General features: G+C 31.4%; 1 protein-coding gene across 8 annotated transcripts in view; it reads right to left on the reverse strand.

Annotated features, from left to right (window-relative positions):
- LOC143256625 (disks large homolog 1-like) overlaps nt 1-18,403 on the reverse strand; it is a 230,050-nt gene extending 211,647 nt beyond the window's left edge. For 3 of the 8 annotated variants that reach the window (XM_076514077.1, XM_076514073.1, XM_076514074.1), the window contains exons 1-2: nt 17,942-18,347; nt 11,287-11,418 (exon numbers count right to left, since the gene is read on the reverse strand). In XM_076514077.1, the coding sequence (XP_076370192.1) occupies nt 11,287-11,418; nt 17,942-17,963 (154 nt within the window). In that variant the 5' untranslated portion in view covers nt 17,964-18,347. Of the gene's footprint in view, nt 1-11,286; nt 11,419-14,087; nt 14,207-17,941 lie in introns of all 8 variants that reach the window. The other 5 variants (XM_076514075.1, XM_076514071.1, XM_076514070.1 and 2 more) reach the window with 4 other exon arrangements.
- Between the last annotated feature and the right edge of the window lie 780 nt (nt 18,404-19,183).

The following is a 19,183-nucleotide window of genomic DNA, read 5'->3' on the forward strand; positions in this document are numbered from 1 at the left end:
AAAGAGGTCCCTAATCACATAAGGTGTGTGAAGAAGGACAATGGTGGAGGCAGTAAACAGTGTAAGTAAGCTGCTCACCATATTTAGCTTGGGTTTAATGGTGACTATCACAAAAAGCTGCTCAATTTTATCACCTTTACAACTACAGCTAAATGTTCAGCAGGTCGCACCCTACTCATTCCTGTAAATTATTTATGCTTTTTTGGATCTAGGAAAGATCTTATCCACTAAACAAAATACTGTTATTTATTCTGGTTAAATTGCAGACTGTTTAGTAACACAAAATACAGAAACTATTACATTTATTGTCATTGGATTTAAGAAAACATTACTGTGGAAGTTTCCACTTTTTCTTCTGGCTGTTTATTCTGTTTCTAACATGTGACATGCTATTTGATAAATGTGCATCTTTACAATAGTTCTGCAGTGTAGTTTCCATTCTAAAAGGTTCCACTGTAATGCTTTAACGTCAAAAACACACCACTTCTCCCAGTTGGCTTTCCACCTTGTGTATAAGAAAGACAGCATGCCTGAACAAATTTCAGGTACTGCATCTGGCTGCTTGCCTGGAGGTCTTCAAATAAAATAGCATGAAGTGATAGTTTAAAATGAGATATAATTGGAAGCTTATACTGGTAAACACATACCCTGTTGGCTTTGTTTCCAAATAGAAATCCTTCTCGATTATGATGACTTTTGTTGTCTGGGGCACATAGGTAGCTTCTACCACTATTTGTGAATTATTATCCGTTAAAAAATGTTTAATCTTGTTTACCATGGATTGGGATATGACTTGTTGTAATTCTCTTTATAGATGGTCCTGGGGTCCAAAGTTGACCCATATTATTTTGGAGTATCTCCATCTTGTAAATTATGAATCCCCAACTGAACACATTATTATATGAGTGTATGAATATTTTCTGTTGGAAAGGACTGTTATATACTCTTCCAAAGGAGCAATTAATTATTGTTTGCATCTTCCAAGTCATTTTAATATAACATATTTAAAACTTTACAGAAGGATTAATACCTAGATCTTACAGCTCCTTCTTTCACCACCAATGATGTTCTATAATAATGTAATTTCCAGTACAAAAAAAAACCTATGGTGCAATAACTTGAGTTCACTGTTTTCCCCTTTCTATTGGTACCCCCTTTGAAAGTCCATCAACTATATGAGTAACCATAAAACACAGAAATATAATCCTTCAAGAACAAAATGATTTTAAGCATTATCTGTAACTACAGATTACCATATTTCACCTAAATATTAACAAGAAAGTCAGGGTTTCTAATTCTGTACTCATACGCCATGAGCATGTCCAATGAGAAGATAAAATATACAAATTTAAACAACTCTCTGTATTAAAGGAAATTCTCATTATACTTCATTTCATTGTAAGAACAAGACTACACTTTACAAATCCCTTAGTTACATTAAGGTAAAAATTAACACCCATGAAATAAAATAGCAAGTTTTATCCAAAAACTTGATCATATCTTATGTATTTTTAGTATTCATAAATATTTTTTTAATGTAGTGTTAACATAGGTTAGTAGAATAATCTTCAAAGCACAGGTTTAGCAAAAAATGTATGGCCCCCCCCTGAAAATATTCCTATCCTGCTACCTTCATATCACATTTATTTAAGTTGTCTAATATCCTGTTAAATATTATTGTGTTAATCATTTAAAACTTTCCTCCATAAGAAATGCATAATTTTTTTCTACTGCATAAATAATAATTTTTATGGTACATAATTTAAAACTGCTAGCTGCAAAATTTTAACATTTTGATGCATAAAAATTGTGGCTCTTAAAAAAAAAAAAAAGAGAGATTAACCACTTGTTGGAAAAAAAAGCAGGTTCAAGAAGCAATGGTCCTACATCCAATGGTGACAAAGAGCCTGATGGTATTTTAACCTTTTTTAACAGGAGAAAAAAAGTTAAGCTATTGAGTGAACTACACAAAATGTATCACATGGTCACTTCCTCCCTTCACTGGTCATAGTAATATAATATGGTTACATCTTTTTACTATAATGAACGTAGAGCGTTTATGTGCGTGTATATGTATGTATGTGACCGAAATGTTTGATGTAGCGCCATCTATTGAATAGCACCACAAATAAAACAAATAAAATTTCACACTTTGAGTACTCAAATTTTTTTTTAAATTACAAAAATAACTATAATATTAACAACAATCATTTCTTTGTAATATAATATAATTTTGAATAAAAGTACTCACAAGAGAACTGCATGCACTAGGGCTGTACGTTAGAGGTTGATAATACCTTTATCCATGTAATTTTTAAATGTAGCAGTGAGAAATAGGAGTTCTTAAAATAAAAAACTCGTATTTTTTCAAATACCACTTTTAATATATAAAATAATTACAGTTTATATTATCACACTCCCGTGCAGTACTTCCCACAAAATTCATTTTTAAGTGTGCACTTTCTTCTCAGTTTTGTTTTAAATAACGACGGTTTTGAATTTCGCGCAAAGGAGGGCTATCTGTGCTAGCCGTTCTTAATTTAGAAGCGAAAGACGAGAGGAAAGGCGGCTAGTCATCACCACCCACCGCCAACTCTTGGGTCTACTCTTTTAACAACGAATAGTGGGATTGACCGTAACGTTATAACTCTTCCAAGGTTAAAGGGGCAAGCATGTCTGGTGGGAAATAGCGAGTCGAGCTCTCTAACCACCTGACCATGTCCAGCCGTGTATTGCACCTCGTTTGTTTTAAATATGTATCATGACAAGAAACAAAGGTTACTTCTTAGGGGCTAAATGATAGGTAGGCCCAATTCTCTGTACAGTTAGTACACCATTCTTCCGTCTAGTAACCACAAGTTGTTGCGAAGGAACGACAGTTTTACTTAACGAATAGAAGACTAGAAACGTGAAGATATATCTTAAAGATCAACCCGTGTGTTGTTTGACTGAAACTTCAACAAATATAACGTTATTAAATTCCGCCACCCTTGGGCTTACTCTTTAACCCAAGAATTGTGGAATTGACAGTCGTATCACCACGCACCTGTTGCTAAAAGAGCGAGCACGTGTGGTATAACGGACATTTGAGCCCGCAAACCTCATATTGCGAGTCAAGCGCCCTAACCATCTGAACACAACGAGTCTCAAGGAAGTTTGAATACTACGTTTTCTGCTAGTACAATTGCGTATGCCAATCCAAAAAATATATTTCTAGCTTTGGCTTGTTTTGAATTTCGCGCAAAGCTACACGAGAGCTATCTGCGCTAGCCGCCTCTAATTTTGCAGTGTAAGACTAGAGGGAAAGCACCTACTCATCACCACCCGCCGCCAACTCTTAGGCTACTCTTACCAACGAATAGTGGGATTGAAAGTCACATTATAACGCCCCCGCGGTTGAAGTGGCGATCATGTTTGGTATGACGGGTATTCGAACCCGCGACCCTCAGATTACGAGTCGAGTGCTTTAACAACCTGGCCGTGCCGGGCAATACCCGTGGTAGGCAGAGCACAGACAGGCCATAAAGTAGCTTTACACATAATTATAAACAAACTTTTTACAATACGGTTTCAGTATTACAGAAACTAGTTAAATATGGAAAACTACTCTTATTCTACACATGCTGTATCAGATTTATTGAGTGTGATGATTTGTTGCTGGTTAAAGACGCACGTGGACTTCGTTTTTGCGTGATTCGAAGAGACAGCTGATGCATATTGTACTCATGAATATTTATTACCTATAGGAAATCACCTTCATTAATATTTCTCGCCAGCACGTTAATCAAAATACGTTGTTATCTATCATCTTCCATGGGTTCTAGAAGCGCTGGCAACAGGGAATACCCAAGGTGGGACGAGAAATGGGGACTCCACGCTTGTGGTACTCAGCTTCCCAACAGATGTGCCAAAGCTAACCCTGTTAAACTTTCCAGCGGATAAAAATCCCAAATCCATCATTGCCCAAAACGTGCTGATAGACTGGTAGACTAGTACGCGTCGAATAAAGTTTAGCTACGAAAATAAAATGCGAAATAAATGAGGGGCCTGTTTGTTTGGTGAATTCCCCACAAAATTACCGCAAGGCAATTTGTGCTCTCCAAATTATGGGAACTTGCGGGGTAAAAATAGAGCTCAAATAAAATAATGTGGAAACATAAGTAAATCTGTTTAATTATGATTGTTTGTTTGTTTTTTAATTTCGCGCAAAGCTACTCGAGGGCTATCTGCGCTTGCCGTCCCTAATTTAGCAGTGTAAGACTAGAGGGAAAGAAGCTAGTCATCGCTAACACTTGAGCTACTCTTACCAACGAAGAATGGGATCGAAAGTCAGATTATAACGCCCCCACGAGCATGTTTGGTGTGACGGGGATTCGAACTCACAACCCTCGGATCACGAGTCGAGTGCTATAACCACCTGGCCATTTCGGGCTGTTGAATGATGATTAGTTGTATCTCAGAACGGCTGGTATGGGTTTTAACACTTTGTTAAAAGATGTTAAACTGAAGATGGCCTAGGAAGGTCGAAACGTTGTTCTCTCTGCTAATCAGTAAAAGTATTGATACCCATACCATACGTTCAGAGATACATTTTTATTTCATGTAGGTTTCTCGTCATCAAAACTTATGATTACATGCGTCTAATTTATCACACAAATACTAGAGCGTTCCAAGGCCACACAAATATATTTAGCACGTGCCTATGTACAAAATTGACTATATCAAAAGGGTGCACTTATAGTGGAATAACAGCGGTAATAATAAATGCACCACGTTAACCGTTCACACTTGTCAAGATAAACAGCATATAAATATGTGATTCAGTTCACCTGGCAACTGCAGTAAATAAACGATATTTCTGGTGACAAGTGAAAGAAGCATCTGAAGTAATCTTTCCTGGGATTTCTAACCCGAATCGTTGTCATGGCAACCAGTGGACCGTGCATAAAAAGCACGTGGGGGAAGGAAAAATCGTGAAAACTAACAAAACCATCGAACACATTTTTCTGTTTGTTTAGTCACGTGATGAAATGAACAATACTTGGTCACGAGGAAGATTGTGGTAGTGTGTGCGTTGTTTGCCGAGTACAAATATATATTTGTATCGCGATTGAAAAAAAATCCATGTGGACCAGAAACAATTTAAAAAAAAAGTGTTTCAACGCGGTTAAAGTTAAATGATGCACACATTCCTCCTGACAATCACGTGCTCCTGGCTTGTAATCTCGTACAATGAACATTACATGTGAATAACCAGATGCATAGAGATTTACTCTATTTTAACTAACTTAAAAGTATTGAAGCACAAGTGAAAAAAACAACAACACAACAAACTCTACCTACTTCTCTCGAACCAGTTTTTCACCATCAGAATGGTTGTCCATATTGATTATTTACTCAAATCACCACAGAACTTGTATACGTGATTTTCCCTCGGAAATTATTAAAAGGAAAATGTCTACTTATTAAGTCCTTACTAAAATTAAAGTTTTTGTGTTGTTGTTGTTTTCATTTTTATCGCTGTATTATTATCCTTTCTCATGCTGATTCATACTTGCATGACAAGTATTTCATGATTCAGCATTACCCTGTGGTGAAGAACCAGAATTGCCAGTTTTTTAGTTGGTAGCTTAAAATCAACAAGAAAATGAGTCATGCAATAATCAGTTGTAGTTGTCATAATAAGTCTTCATAAATCTTTATGTTTAAGCAGCGTTTACCTTACATATTATTATATTAATTTCACTTCTTACTATAACGTTGATTTGTAAATACAAGACCACTGACCCATAACTGATCACATATTTCAATAAGTATTAATTTTAAAAGACCTATCCTATATTTCAAAACAAAACTGTTCTAATGTTGTATTTATACACTTATGTTTTTAAATAATATATGTATTTTCCAATACAAAATTTATAGTAAAACTTAGACTATTTTTATTTCAAACAAAACACTCTGACATTTATTTAGGATACCTCTGAATTAACAGTAATAGTAAACCAGCTATGAATTTTATTCATATATAAACTACTTCACTGATGAAGCATACCATACATATATTTAACACAATATCAAAAAGTACTATATTCAGTTATATTTTTGGTATCTTTTTCTCTTTAAGATAAATAAAATGTTAGAACTATTCCCAGTGTCCCCTGTGTTTCAGATTACCAGTTTTAACATACCACAGTCAAAGACAGAAAATCAGCTTTGAAAAACTATCAAAAGTTCCAGTTTAAATTGGTATGTTTACCAATTCAACTATAGTCCTTCCAGCAGTTACTCATCACTGTGTCTTACTAACTGACAGTTGCCAGGTTTTGTTTTCAGTACAGACAACTCCCTACCACTCAATATAATATGCTTTGCAAGTTGCAAGTTATTAAATATAGGCATTTCTATATCAGACTGAAAGTCAAAACATATAAATTGGGAAACTCCTATTACTGAGGAAACACAAACAGTGTCTGTTATTCAAACTGGTTTTCTAGATATTCTATGTAGGTTACCGTTCTGCCATTCAACCTAGATTTCTAGTTATTCAACACAACTAACTGGGCCCGGCATGGCCATGTGGTTAAGTTACTTGACTCATAATCTGAGGGTTGCAGGTTTGAATCCTCATCACACCAAACATGCTTGCCCTTTCAGCTGTGGGGGATTATAATGTAACAGTTAATTCCACTATTCAATAGTAAAAGAGTAGCCCAAGAGTTGAAGATGGGTGGTGATGACTAGCTGCCTTCTCTCTAGTCTTGCACTGCTAAATTAGGAATGACCAGTGTAGACAACCCTCATGTAACCTTGCACAAAATTCCAAAACAAACAAACAGAACTGTTTTACCATTCAATCTGAGTTTTAGTTATTCAACATAAGTAACTGTTAGACTAACTTCTACTGCTACAGTCACAAATGACCCCTAGTTATTTCAAACTTGAACTACCTGATTCTATGGAAAATTGAATAATATTCTTGCTAAAGATTATAACTTTAGATGTTTCACATCTACACTCCACAATATATATGGCTTTGTCTATTGACCACCATTGGTTTTACTTCCCATTAGTTTTAAGTTATATGAACTACATGTGACATTCCAAATACATAATATTACATTATTAGTTTAGTTATATTACTTTTTAATAACTTTCATTAATAAGTATAATTATTTTTATTGAATTTTCTATTTTAACTTTGTTAAACACGATATATTATGTTTAACATATTTTATTTTATTAAATTTAACAGTGTTAGATTTTCATGGACAGTTCAGATATTATAGCTACTTTTTGGTATCTTCACAGATGGTAATACAAAAAATTAAATCCTAACAGCAGTAATTGTATGCAAATATGGTAATTAAATATTATGTGCATCTAATCAGTAGGGTGTGGGGGTAAGACAAAATTAAATGATACTGTAATGTGTTTTTATTTTTATCTTTTTTTTTTTTATTTCTGGACAAATATTTTCATGATATGATTTTTTTAAAATTATATGCCAAAGATTTTGTTCCCAAAAGTGGTGATAGCTTCTAGCTTTAGCCTGGATTACCTCCTACTCCATAAGCAACACATTATTTTGTTGTACTATGAGAAAATTAGTGCTAGAAACTTGACAATTTAAACAGTAACGTGTCAAATACAGACAAGGAGGAATGAAAAAAACAATCTTTCGAAGTCTTTGTTTTAATTTGATTTTCAAAGTTTTTTTTATTATTATTATATTTTACCATTGTTCATTTTCAATAATTTCTATATTGTTTGACTTCTGTTTTTTTAGATCAATTACCAGATCTCTCTTCCAGGTTTTGTAGTCTTACTCACTCATTCTTTTTCTAACAGTTTGTTTTATTTTTCTGAATTAAACTAAATTGTACTAATTTATATGTAAAAGCACTGACATGTCAAGAACTTCGAGGGGAAAGGTCCTTAACTTCCTTTATCCATATCATAAATTACTAAGCTAAAAAGAAATGTCTAAATGAAAATAAATGTGCAAGTTTATAATTCATACCATAACGTATTATACCTATTGTAAATACAACATTAGCATTACCTAATGAAAAATGCCAGTGCAATCATAACCGACATCACTATTCATGTTATATTGACAAATACCCAAACACCGATAAAAATAACCTAACTTGATTTAGAACATCATCTGAAAACATTTATATTATACCACACCAATCCTATAAAAAAAAATGTTATGTATATGAAAGTATATGAAGTGTTGACAAGAAAGTTTCTGAACATAAATAAAACAAATTAAATACAAAAATACAAACAAAGCTTTTTCTTATTCACATTATGACTATCGAATCAAATGGAAATGAAAAATATTTTTATACTACATGAATAACTACATAAAAAATAAGATCTATCCAAAGTAGCTTATTCAAAGGTATGCCTAATTTCAACATTTCCTAAGGTCATTTTAACCTAAGCAGCATCCTGACTACCTGTGTCCTTATATAAATTCAAAGTTCCAGAATCATATAAACATTGAAGAACAGTTTTCCAGACAGAAGAAAATGTAAGAATGAAGAAGATGCACAAGTGTTGAGACTCGTTTATCTGATAAAGACTTCTGACAGTTTGTGCCACAATAACAACACTACTGTTCGATTCAGCGACCACACTACATGTGTTACTCCATCTGGAGGTTGTTGATACAACAGCAATCAGACCACTACAGAAGCATATTACATGCACATATTGTAGGATATAACAGAGAAGGCAAACGTCCCCACTAACTCATCCCTTCTTACCAAATTAGCAGAGGTCACATGCTTATCTTTAGTATGTCACTATCTCATACTTTATATGTTTACATATATATTTTTCTCTACAAGTTGGTTTTCTCATCATCACTGATTCTCATACTTTATGTTTTAAACAATATATACATCTTATATGCATATGTTGTTTTAAACATAAGACATAGTTTGGTTATTTTTAGACATGGTGACTTATTACCAAGGTATCATACAAATGTCGGGAATCTCTTTAAATTCAAAGTGCATTACATTTACAGAAACTTCAAACATTCCACATTAGTTTAATGAAATGTAAAGTACAAATTAGCCAATTGTACATTTTTTTAAAGGGATTTTTCATTGTTTTCAACGATTGCAACAAACAGTTCTGTTTCTGTTTCATCACATATAAAGAACTGAAACTGTAATCTCTGCTTCCAGTCTTAAAACAAAATTGTATGCTTGAAACCACATTAATCCAGAGCTGCTGTAATAAACTACGGTCACTTTAGCATCAAAATATCTTTTTTAAAATAAATTACACCACATAAATAGGTATTAAAGTAAAATGCTTGACATACATAGAATTCACATGTTTTTAAAATATATTTCAATCAAACAATAGACAACCATGTAATGCAATTAGAACACAGCTTTGTCTAAGAGCTGAAGTAAGTTAAAGAAGGTAATTCTACTGAAAGATTCTGAATGTTACATAATGTTGCACACCTTTCTGTATCACAACAATTGTCACTGAAAGATTCTGTATGTCACATAATGTTGCACACCTTTGGTATCTCAACAATTGTCACAGTTGATATTTTTTCCTTGCTAATGAATTCACTGTAATTCATAACATAAATGTATTTGAAAACTTCAGAAACAATATAAGCTGACAATCCATTAGGTCTTAAACTCATAACTCCATGATCAGCTGTTTAACACTTAAGGCTCCAATTTATTCTGATTATCACAAAAATCTCTAAGTTTAATAGTTTAGTATATTTAAAAGATACAGTATCCTGTTTGTTAATAAAATTAGTTATGTGATAATATTTAACATTGTTAGAGACAATGAGAATCAAAAGAGTGAATATGTTAATCCAATGTCATACAATAACAATTCACAAAGATTAACCATTAAAATGTAAATAACATGCACTACTTAATTTGGATGACCTAAAATGGATGGCAAAATACACTGTAGTCTACATCTGAGATTAAAAGCACAAATTAAACAATCAATACAAAATTCTTTATCTTGTAGGAATTTGACAATAAAAATATTTTGTAATATGAAGTCTGCTTTACTTCACAAAATAATGATTTTTGATACAACTCTTACTACGATAAAACCTGGACATTTACATTTTGATATCTTTTATAACAGGAAAAAAAGAACTTAAAGTATTATAAAATAGATTCATACTTATCAGCATTTACCTACATCCACATATACTTACAAAAAAGATCCTTGAAGTTTTTTGTCACATACAATATTCTCAAAATATGCACTTAGAAAACTGGCCTTATCTAACACAGGCTTGTATATAGCTGCTCCAGTGACCAAAATATAGCCTGCACGCTACTCCTAGCTTAGTTCACTGGTAATAATAGAGACAGATAAGTTGGGCCTACTACCCTTACTAAAGCTCTTACAGCAACTGCGTCTATTACTAGTAGAGTATACAAACAACGTGCTAAACACACAAATCGGATACACAGATATTCACATTTCAGTACTTTATGACAGGTTTGGAAAAACGATACTGCAGTATATAAAATGGTAACAACTTATAAAACAAAGGGAATTATAAAGAATGTTCTTATGGAAAAAACAAAAAACTATGTTTATAATTTCTGATAATCTACAAATTTCCAACATCAGAACTCGTTGTGTAACTAGAAGGATGTAACAAGCACAAGTTTATATAAATTAAGGAGGACAAGACAAATGTAACAGATTTATTTGCACTTTTATACACCAGAAGGTCAAAGTATGACCACAATAGAAAATATATAGTATATATATTTACTTCAGGAGATGCTAAGAGACTTTCACAAACAATATTCAAACAAGTACTCATTACATAAACCACACACATGAAAATCAGTCTCAGAGAAAAATGAAATTAAAAATTAGAGCAAATGAACATAGGTTGAACCTTAACATTTCCTCTGATATCATGTAATAATGACTATTTCAACTGTTGATACACATAAAGACACACTGATCAATATTTGATAATACTATATACTCTCAATTCCTGACAAGTTTAAACATTTAAAAGTTCAAAAACATATGAACAATTTAAAATATTTTTAACATGAACATAGTGTCCTTGGCATTTACTCTAAGATACAATTACAAACAACAAATGTTTTGTTTTCTTACAATTATTTAAAATGTATGGGAAATTCAAAGTATTATTCAATTCTACTTTTTCATTAGTCTTAAAATTATTGTGCAAAATTTTTGTTTTAAATATTAGAATCATAATAAGTTACACGGACTTACCTAACAAGGCTAGAAAAAGTCTACTTTTGAAAATTCTAATAACACGTTCAATAGCATTTCTCAGTTGCTTATCTTGAGGACTGGTTAAGTTGGAATGATATTCTTCTAATAGCTCCAAAGCCTGGTGGGCTTCTGAAACATTGAATCAGTACATGTATTTAGTTAAATACTGAACACTTTATTTATGTATCATAACAATAAGCTGTATAAAACACACAACCCCAATAAAAGATAATGATGTACATTACTGCAAAGTATGGAAGAAAAACAAAATCATATGGTAGAACAATGGCATAAAACAAATGAACAAACCAATTGAACACCACTGAGAGAAACAAAGGTCATCAAAAAATGAAACTCAGACTTCAACATCTGTCCAACACCATAATATTACAAAAATTAAAAAATGAAAACCAAAAGCAAGTGATGTACATAAATACATACATACACACCACAGTACACTAAACTGTAAAATGTATGTTTTATTTAACCAGGACCCCAGAAAATGTCATGCACAAGAAGGAAAAATTAAAATAAAAGGTCAAAGGTAAATATGAGGCATTTTTTATCCACTATGCTGGACCTTCCTATACTTCTTATTATAGATTTGTAATTAAAAACAAATGTATATTTTGTAGTGAACCTTAATGAATACTCCAAAACCTAACCAGCAGCAGGAATAATCAGGAATTTCTATTATAAAAACTGTACAAATACTACTTTACCAGAGTGGCATGAGATTATACGTAAATCATTTCTAAATTCAACATTAGTTTAAACTAATCGAGATATTACAGTTAACATTTGAGTAGTTTGTAGTTTATAGTAAAATGAAAATCAGTTAGGAACCGATTTCTAACATTAAACATTAAACTTCATTAAGTTTACATGAATTACAGATAAAATATAACTAATTTTTGTTACATTTCTTAAAGGCTGTCCTAAAAATTGTGTAAATTATTAGTTTAGCATAGTTTTAAATTTTTACTAAGTGGTCATTCTGTAGCCTTGAAGTGAATTAAACCTTTTATTTCCCACACAGTCTACTGAATAAAAGTTGATCAGATGCAAGAAAACTGAACCTTGACATAATAAGGTAAGTAAAATGTACACAATAATAGATGATTCTAAGAAATGCATGGTAGTAACCTTACCACAGATAGCTACAAGAATACAGTACCTTGTCCACACAATGTTTGCACAACATAGACAGTAGGAGGTAACCATAAGAAATTCTAATCTTTCAAAATATCACAGTTTGGATCTATACTTAAAAGAACTTAACTTTCAGTAACAAACCAACACCAACAGAGGACTTTCAATTGATATATTTAGAAGTTTTATTCATATTTATCACACCTCATGGTACTGTGGTTCAGATGATTAATTTCTTTACTTCAGACTCTGCATGAATAACACAAACTTAATGTTTTCCTACTAGTTTTCATAGGTAGTACTCTTATCTCTGTTCAATACATTTAAATATTTCATCTGTTATTATTGCAAATAATTTTTAAAGGCAACTGTTTTCTATCTGCACAGATTTCTGTGGCATAATGATCCTTTTTTAACAGAATACATCATCAAAGTAACTCTGTGATAATAACTGAAGTACTGTGACAAGTCAGTTATAAAAAAATAAAATTTTAAACAAAACTAATTACAATTTATGCAACAATAACCTTATAACAGAGTCAAAGCCAACTCCCAAATGACTAGAGTGCCTTTCTGTGTGGTCTCCAAATACATATATAGCTACTGACTTTTATATTACTCTTATGCTTTCTTCAAAATAAGTCTCCTATATCCTCTAAACAGGGTCACATCAGCTTAAACAAAAATATACTGTTTCACAATATTTAGAAGACTGAGAAAAAATTAAAACCTAATAATGCATTGCAAGTTGAACTATCAAAGAATATCATTTAATACTTGAGTTGACTAGAGTAAATCAAATATGTTTACAAATTTATTTTATTTATCAATGTATAGTTTTTACAACTTTTAATTACTCAAAGATACAAATGTGTGGATATTTTTTAAAAATTATTATAAAATTCAGTATTTAAATTTTAAGGTGTTTTTTTTTTCAGTTAGTGAAGTGCTTTCTTGAAAAGTCTTATAGAAAGAATGGACTTAAATGGACTTAATGTACACGACTTGTACATTATTTTGATTTTTTTAATGAAATATCTTAATTCATAATCTGGAAATAATCTCATAAAAATAAAATATTTTGCTGTAAAACCATTACAATGTTATTTTGTATCACAATGGTTGTTGTAAGAAACTAAGCAGAGAAAATAAATTACACATACATCAATAGATTTATAGTATACAAGTATATATATTTAACCAAATGTCACAAACACTTTTTTTTCAGTGTGCTGTTTTTTCATTTTGTGTAAAATGTTTTATCCCAGAGTATATTGTGACAGAAGTAATATATCTGCAAAAAAATAAATAGGTTATATCCTATAGAACGGCTTAAGATTTGTGCTAACAGAATAGGATGTCCCAATTTTTGTATCAGGGTTAGTATTCTATACTATCACCTAATTATAATTATTAATTAGTTACTGAACTTTTCTGTTTATACATAATTTTGTTCATCAAATACTAACTTAAAAAACAGCCAAAATCATACATTTCAACTGCTAATCTAATGCCAACTTCAAATATATTCTTAACAGGCCTGTCAGTAATGGTAGAAGCCAACAATAAATTATGGGTATTCTCATTAGAAAGGCAGGTGTACTATCAACTTGTCCAACTACTTACTCCATTAGAACTTAAATTACCTGAATCCTTTGTAGACATAACCAAATCCTAGTGGCTTCCTTAAAAGATTGGCTGATTGTGTTATTTATTATTCAGATGTACAAGGCTTTTCTTTCTTTTTCTGGTATAGTTTACTAACCTTTAATAAAGATTGATATCTTAAAACCACAATTTTACAGAAGTAGGAGGTAAAACACTGATTGTAACAAAACTATGGTTAAAGAGCAGCATAGTTGTAACTGCACATTTTGATTATAACATGTTTGACATTTGGAATAACATAAAATGCAAAAAGGTGTACTTGAAAAGTAATATAATTATATTTAGCAGATGTGACTTTGACTATCTGGATTACACACATGCAAATTCAAGCTATCCATACTTTTAATGGCTGGTAGGTTTTTGAATATTAGATGCAAAATTGAACCTTTTTTTAAGTTCTTGCTTTGGGGAATAACATCCATAAAGCATTTTACAATACACAGATAATAGGCCATGACCCCTTGACCAGCAACAAAAAATGTCTAAATGAAAAGATCTTTGTCTTCAATTTCTATAGTATTTTAGAGTTGTTAATTGTCTACTCACATGTGAAACCTAAGAAAACCAAGAACATTTGAATAAGGTAGTGGAATAAATGAGACAAAATGTGAGATTTAAAACTAGGTTCACTAACTGGAAACTACTAAAATAAAACTTGTGTACAGCATGCACTTCTGTTCTAACAAGGCAAGTTTTCCAAAGGAGTAAATCTCAAAAATACAAGGTGTTCAGAAAGACACTGTGCACTTATATATTTATTAACAGGCATGTTTCAATATAGAATACAGGAAGTAAATATGAATGACAATTTTAAACAATGTTGAAAGTGACCCCCGTTGGCATCAATACAGGCCTGGATCCTTCTTATTTTGTTTTAAAACACCGCTATCAGTTGCTGGCTTGAAACAGACTGAATGAATGCTGTTATTGCTGCTTTCAAAACTGCACAGTGACTTTCCGAACACCCTTTAGTTTTAGAACTCTTGTAATTGTTTTCAAAGCTGCTTATGTCTATCTATATGAATGCACAGAGATTAATAATGTCTAAATCAAGATCTATATATACACATATTGATTTTTTTTTTACAAATTTGTTCTTATTTTTCCAGTTTTCAGCTTCATCAATAGACTTGCTTGTACAGCTGTCCATGTCAATTAGGTTACCAGTGACAACAAATAGCTCTGCTCTCACTAAACTATCTGTTTTTATTAGCCAGAATGATTCTTTGTATTATTTCAATTACTGATCTAAGTGTCTACCAAACTATCCTACTTGTATGGCACAACAGGTACACAAAACAATGTTCACATGTGTTTGTTGAGATGTTCACTGACTAGGTTGCTTCCCTCTTTAAGCAAACTTCTTAGTGCACTGCTGCAAAGTCAGTTCTTGATGATGAATGTTCTTGCACAGCCTGTTGAGTTTGTAACTAACTCTCAGTTTAAATTTAACTATTAATGGCTCTTTTGTATAGACACAAGATTATTTCTCTTTTGACTCTGTTAGAATAATTTGATGTTTGTCTGTGTTGGCCAGCTTCCAATAAATCATTAAATTTCTAGACCTATTTAATCTATACATCCAGGAAAGGTAACTTGTCAGCTTCCTCTGTTTCTTCCACTTAACAGTCTGGTTGTGAAAGAAAATATAACCATGAGACAGTAACTTTTTTTGTGCCTTATTGTAAAAAGATAAAAGTAGCATCCACATTATGTTTCCAGAAATTTTTATTGTGGGTTTCTGATAATAAATTTTTTTACATTACAAATTCTCAAAAATATCACCATTTATTCCTGAGAGTGGTGAACCCATCACTAAGTCTATGGTCTGTTCACAAAAGGATTCTTCAAACTAGAAGTATGTTTTCATAGTGCACAGAATCAGAAGCTATAAGATATAGGTCTACTAGCAGCACAGTTTGCACACTGTAAACTTACTGATTTCTAGTCAAGGCTGTAGCTTCTTGAGTTGGTGTAATAAAACCATGACTGCAATGCCAACAACAAACATGACTGAACATGGAAAATGGTTAGTTGAAAGATTTTTTTTAATAACTGGTCACGTAACATTGTTCTAGATTAGACTCTCACACACGAGATTAATCTCCTTAAAAAGTTTGCAGTCTTGTGGTTTGAGAATTTGATAGCACAAACTACACTAGTATAACCTTTGATATTTTAGAATTTGAAGAGGATGCAAAAGTGGAAACATGTATAATAGAATCACATACATTTGGCTCATACATCTATTGTTTACATTTCTAATTTCAGAAAATATAAGGAAAGGTTATAGACTAAATTAAGTTATCCAACCACTTCACATCCAACACACGTACAAATTATCAGTGACAAAGTCAGATAAAATAATAATATAAAAAACAAGTGGATGTTAGAAAGCAAACTGAAAAATTAAGTTACTCCATTTAACCACTTACAAAGAACTCAAATTAAGAACACATAACAACAATTCTGATACCCTTCCATTAATGTATTTTGGAAAGAGGTAATTACATATAAACAAACCTGTACCTTGTCAATCAAAAACTGCAAGTGTGGAATTGTAGGTATACATTATCTCTAAAATAGTTGGGAAAATATAGTATAATTAATAATTATTTACAAAAAGAAGGTAGTTTTAGTTATATACTTGTCATAACTGACCAAAATAACAATTCATTTTCATACACTTATGAGAATGTACCATAATGTCATGGTACATGAGTATCTGTTGATTGTTTTCTTTATCTAAACAATCATTCATTATAAAACAAAACAACTAAAATATTTCAAAAATACGAGTCACATTATCAAAACCCTAAAAGAAATGAAGATAGATAATATCAAGTAATTATTATCTATTAAAAAGAATCCTTAAAAGCAAATATAACTAACAGTGACATACAAATAAAGAGAAAAAAACATAAAAAGAAAATCAAACTAACCAATGTATACTTTTTCTATTCAAAATAGTTTGTTTTCACACTAATGTATGTAAGCTATACGGGACTCCTAAAATACACATTTCTTTCCTGATGGAACAAAACTAAGAAAAAGAAAAGTCTTACTTTAATTTTTGAAACTTTGTACAGTTTGTGTTTTAGTAACCACTTAAAAAGCTGTAAAGCAAAATGTTAAGTGTCTAATTAAATAAAAAAATGTTTGTGTAAGGTCATTTATTAAATAAAAAGAAAAAATATGCCATATTAACCTTAATGTCATTTTAGTAAAACCTAAGCAACTAATAGTTGCCTTAACCTGAAACTTAATTTTGATTGGTATTATATGAAAATTATTAATAATAAAGTAATTACTTTATTGCTACATTATAAATGAGCCGGTAAAAAGGTGTTGATCTTATCAATTGCTAATAAAAATAATTTATTTTCTTATAAATATTATGATTTTACACTCTATCACACCTGAAGTAAAAATAATAAACAATTCCATTAACGGAAAAATTTCAGTTATTCTACTTACTTCAATTTCAAAGGTAACATCGACTTACTATTAAAAGTTGTAACAACTAGTGACTCACGGTTGATTGTTACTTTGTGTCACATTAATAATGAAAATACTGTATTCTAGAAGCTCTGAACATAACCTTGATTTCTAAGTTTCTTATTTTTAATTTTAGGCCTAATTTGCTAATGTTATATGATTATTAATATTAATAAATATGTAATTAATCTTTTAATATTCCTCCTGCTGTAGATTTCTGTGGCTCTAACTATGGTTGTGGTTCAGCTAACTGTTAGTATTTAAGCTGTATATTTAACGTCGATACATGTTAACGTGAGTTTAACTTCTTAAGTTAATTATTAATTTATCTTACCACCTTGTCTACGCACTGGCATTTCAACTGCCAACTCTGGAAACACGGTGCAGATGGTGAGACAGCAAAGACTTTTCACCACCGGAAGTTACCGTTGATCTCGACCCTTTTCGATAAATTTCGCTTGTAAAGGTTCAGGCTGTCGTTAACGTTCCAAAAATATATCTTCCGAGACGAGTTCCTTTAATTTCTAATGATAAATACAGACACTAATGTTATATTAGTAAGGGAAATCATATATAATTCCGAAATTGTTTATAGAAGCTCTAAAACTTCGTATCTAAGAATTTAATACATTATTTAATTCTGTTTAAACACTGCTATATACTTTTTACAAACAAAAAACGCATGCAAAACTCAAACAGAACAAGGCTAAACCGTTGTGCAAGTCGCAACAATCCATCGGGGAAATCAATATGGCGGCAATTTGTTCCCCCTTCATCACGTGATTTTTACAACCACTTAGAATAACCTGCACCATCGGTGAACAATTCTATTTGATAATATATTCAACGCGGGAATAACAATACGTTCTGATCTGACTTATTAGTGGCTGCTCTTTCGGTCTATATGTTTAGCATCCACCCACATGTGACTTGACACTTGGTAACTTGCATAATCAGCTATTTTGTGAAACTTATTCGTTTTAATAAATAGCAATATTTTAAAAACACCATTCAGTTGTAAATATTGTAATGATAATAAATGTGAAATTCAACGTTGTATTAAGAAATTATTATAAAAATATGAATGACGTATTCATAATTGGAAAATGTATTATAATTGATCGATGTGTTTATAAACAAAGACCCTCGAAATTACATATGTTGCTCTTATTTTTGCAGTCTGTTATTTCGTTTCACTCTTCAGATTAAATATAGAATGCGATTTTAATAATAATATTTATTCAAGTATAACACAAATAAAATTTGCTTTTGCGTTCAAGATTAAGTAACAAAGAAGTGAGCTTTGCAGAAGTTACACAGCTATATTCATTAGCTATATATCTTGTAACTTTGTTTTAGACTGTGCTTATGTCATCAAGTATATTTATTATTATTACTGTTATCCTTCACTTTCTTGTTTATGTAAATCATTGTCTCATTGTAGATACATTTGATTATCAGTAGTTTAGTTTCTAGTTTACTTACTTGTGTAATTGAAAATAATCGCACGAATGATCCAATTGGTATACGTAATATAAAAAATGGATCATCCTTAATATATCAACTTTAACTCGAA

The sequence above is a fragment of the Tachypleus tridentatus genome, chromosome 7 (assembly GCF_004210375.1).
Source record: "Tachypleus tridentatus isolate NWPU-2018 chromosome 7, ASM421037v1, whole genome shotgun sequence".
Lineage (NCBI taxonomy): Eukaryota > Metazoa > Arthropoda > Merostomata > Xiphosura > Limulidae > Tachypleus > Tachypleus tridentatus.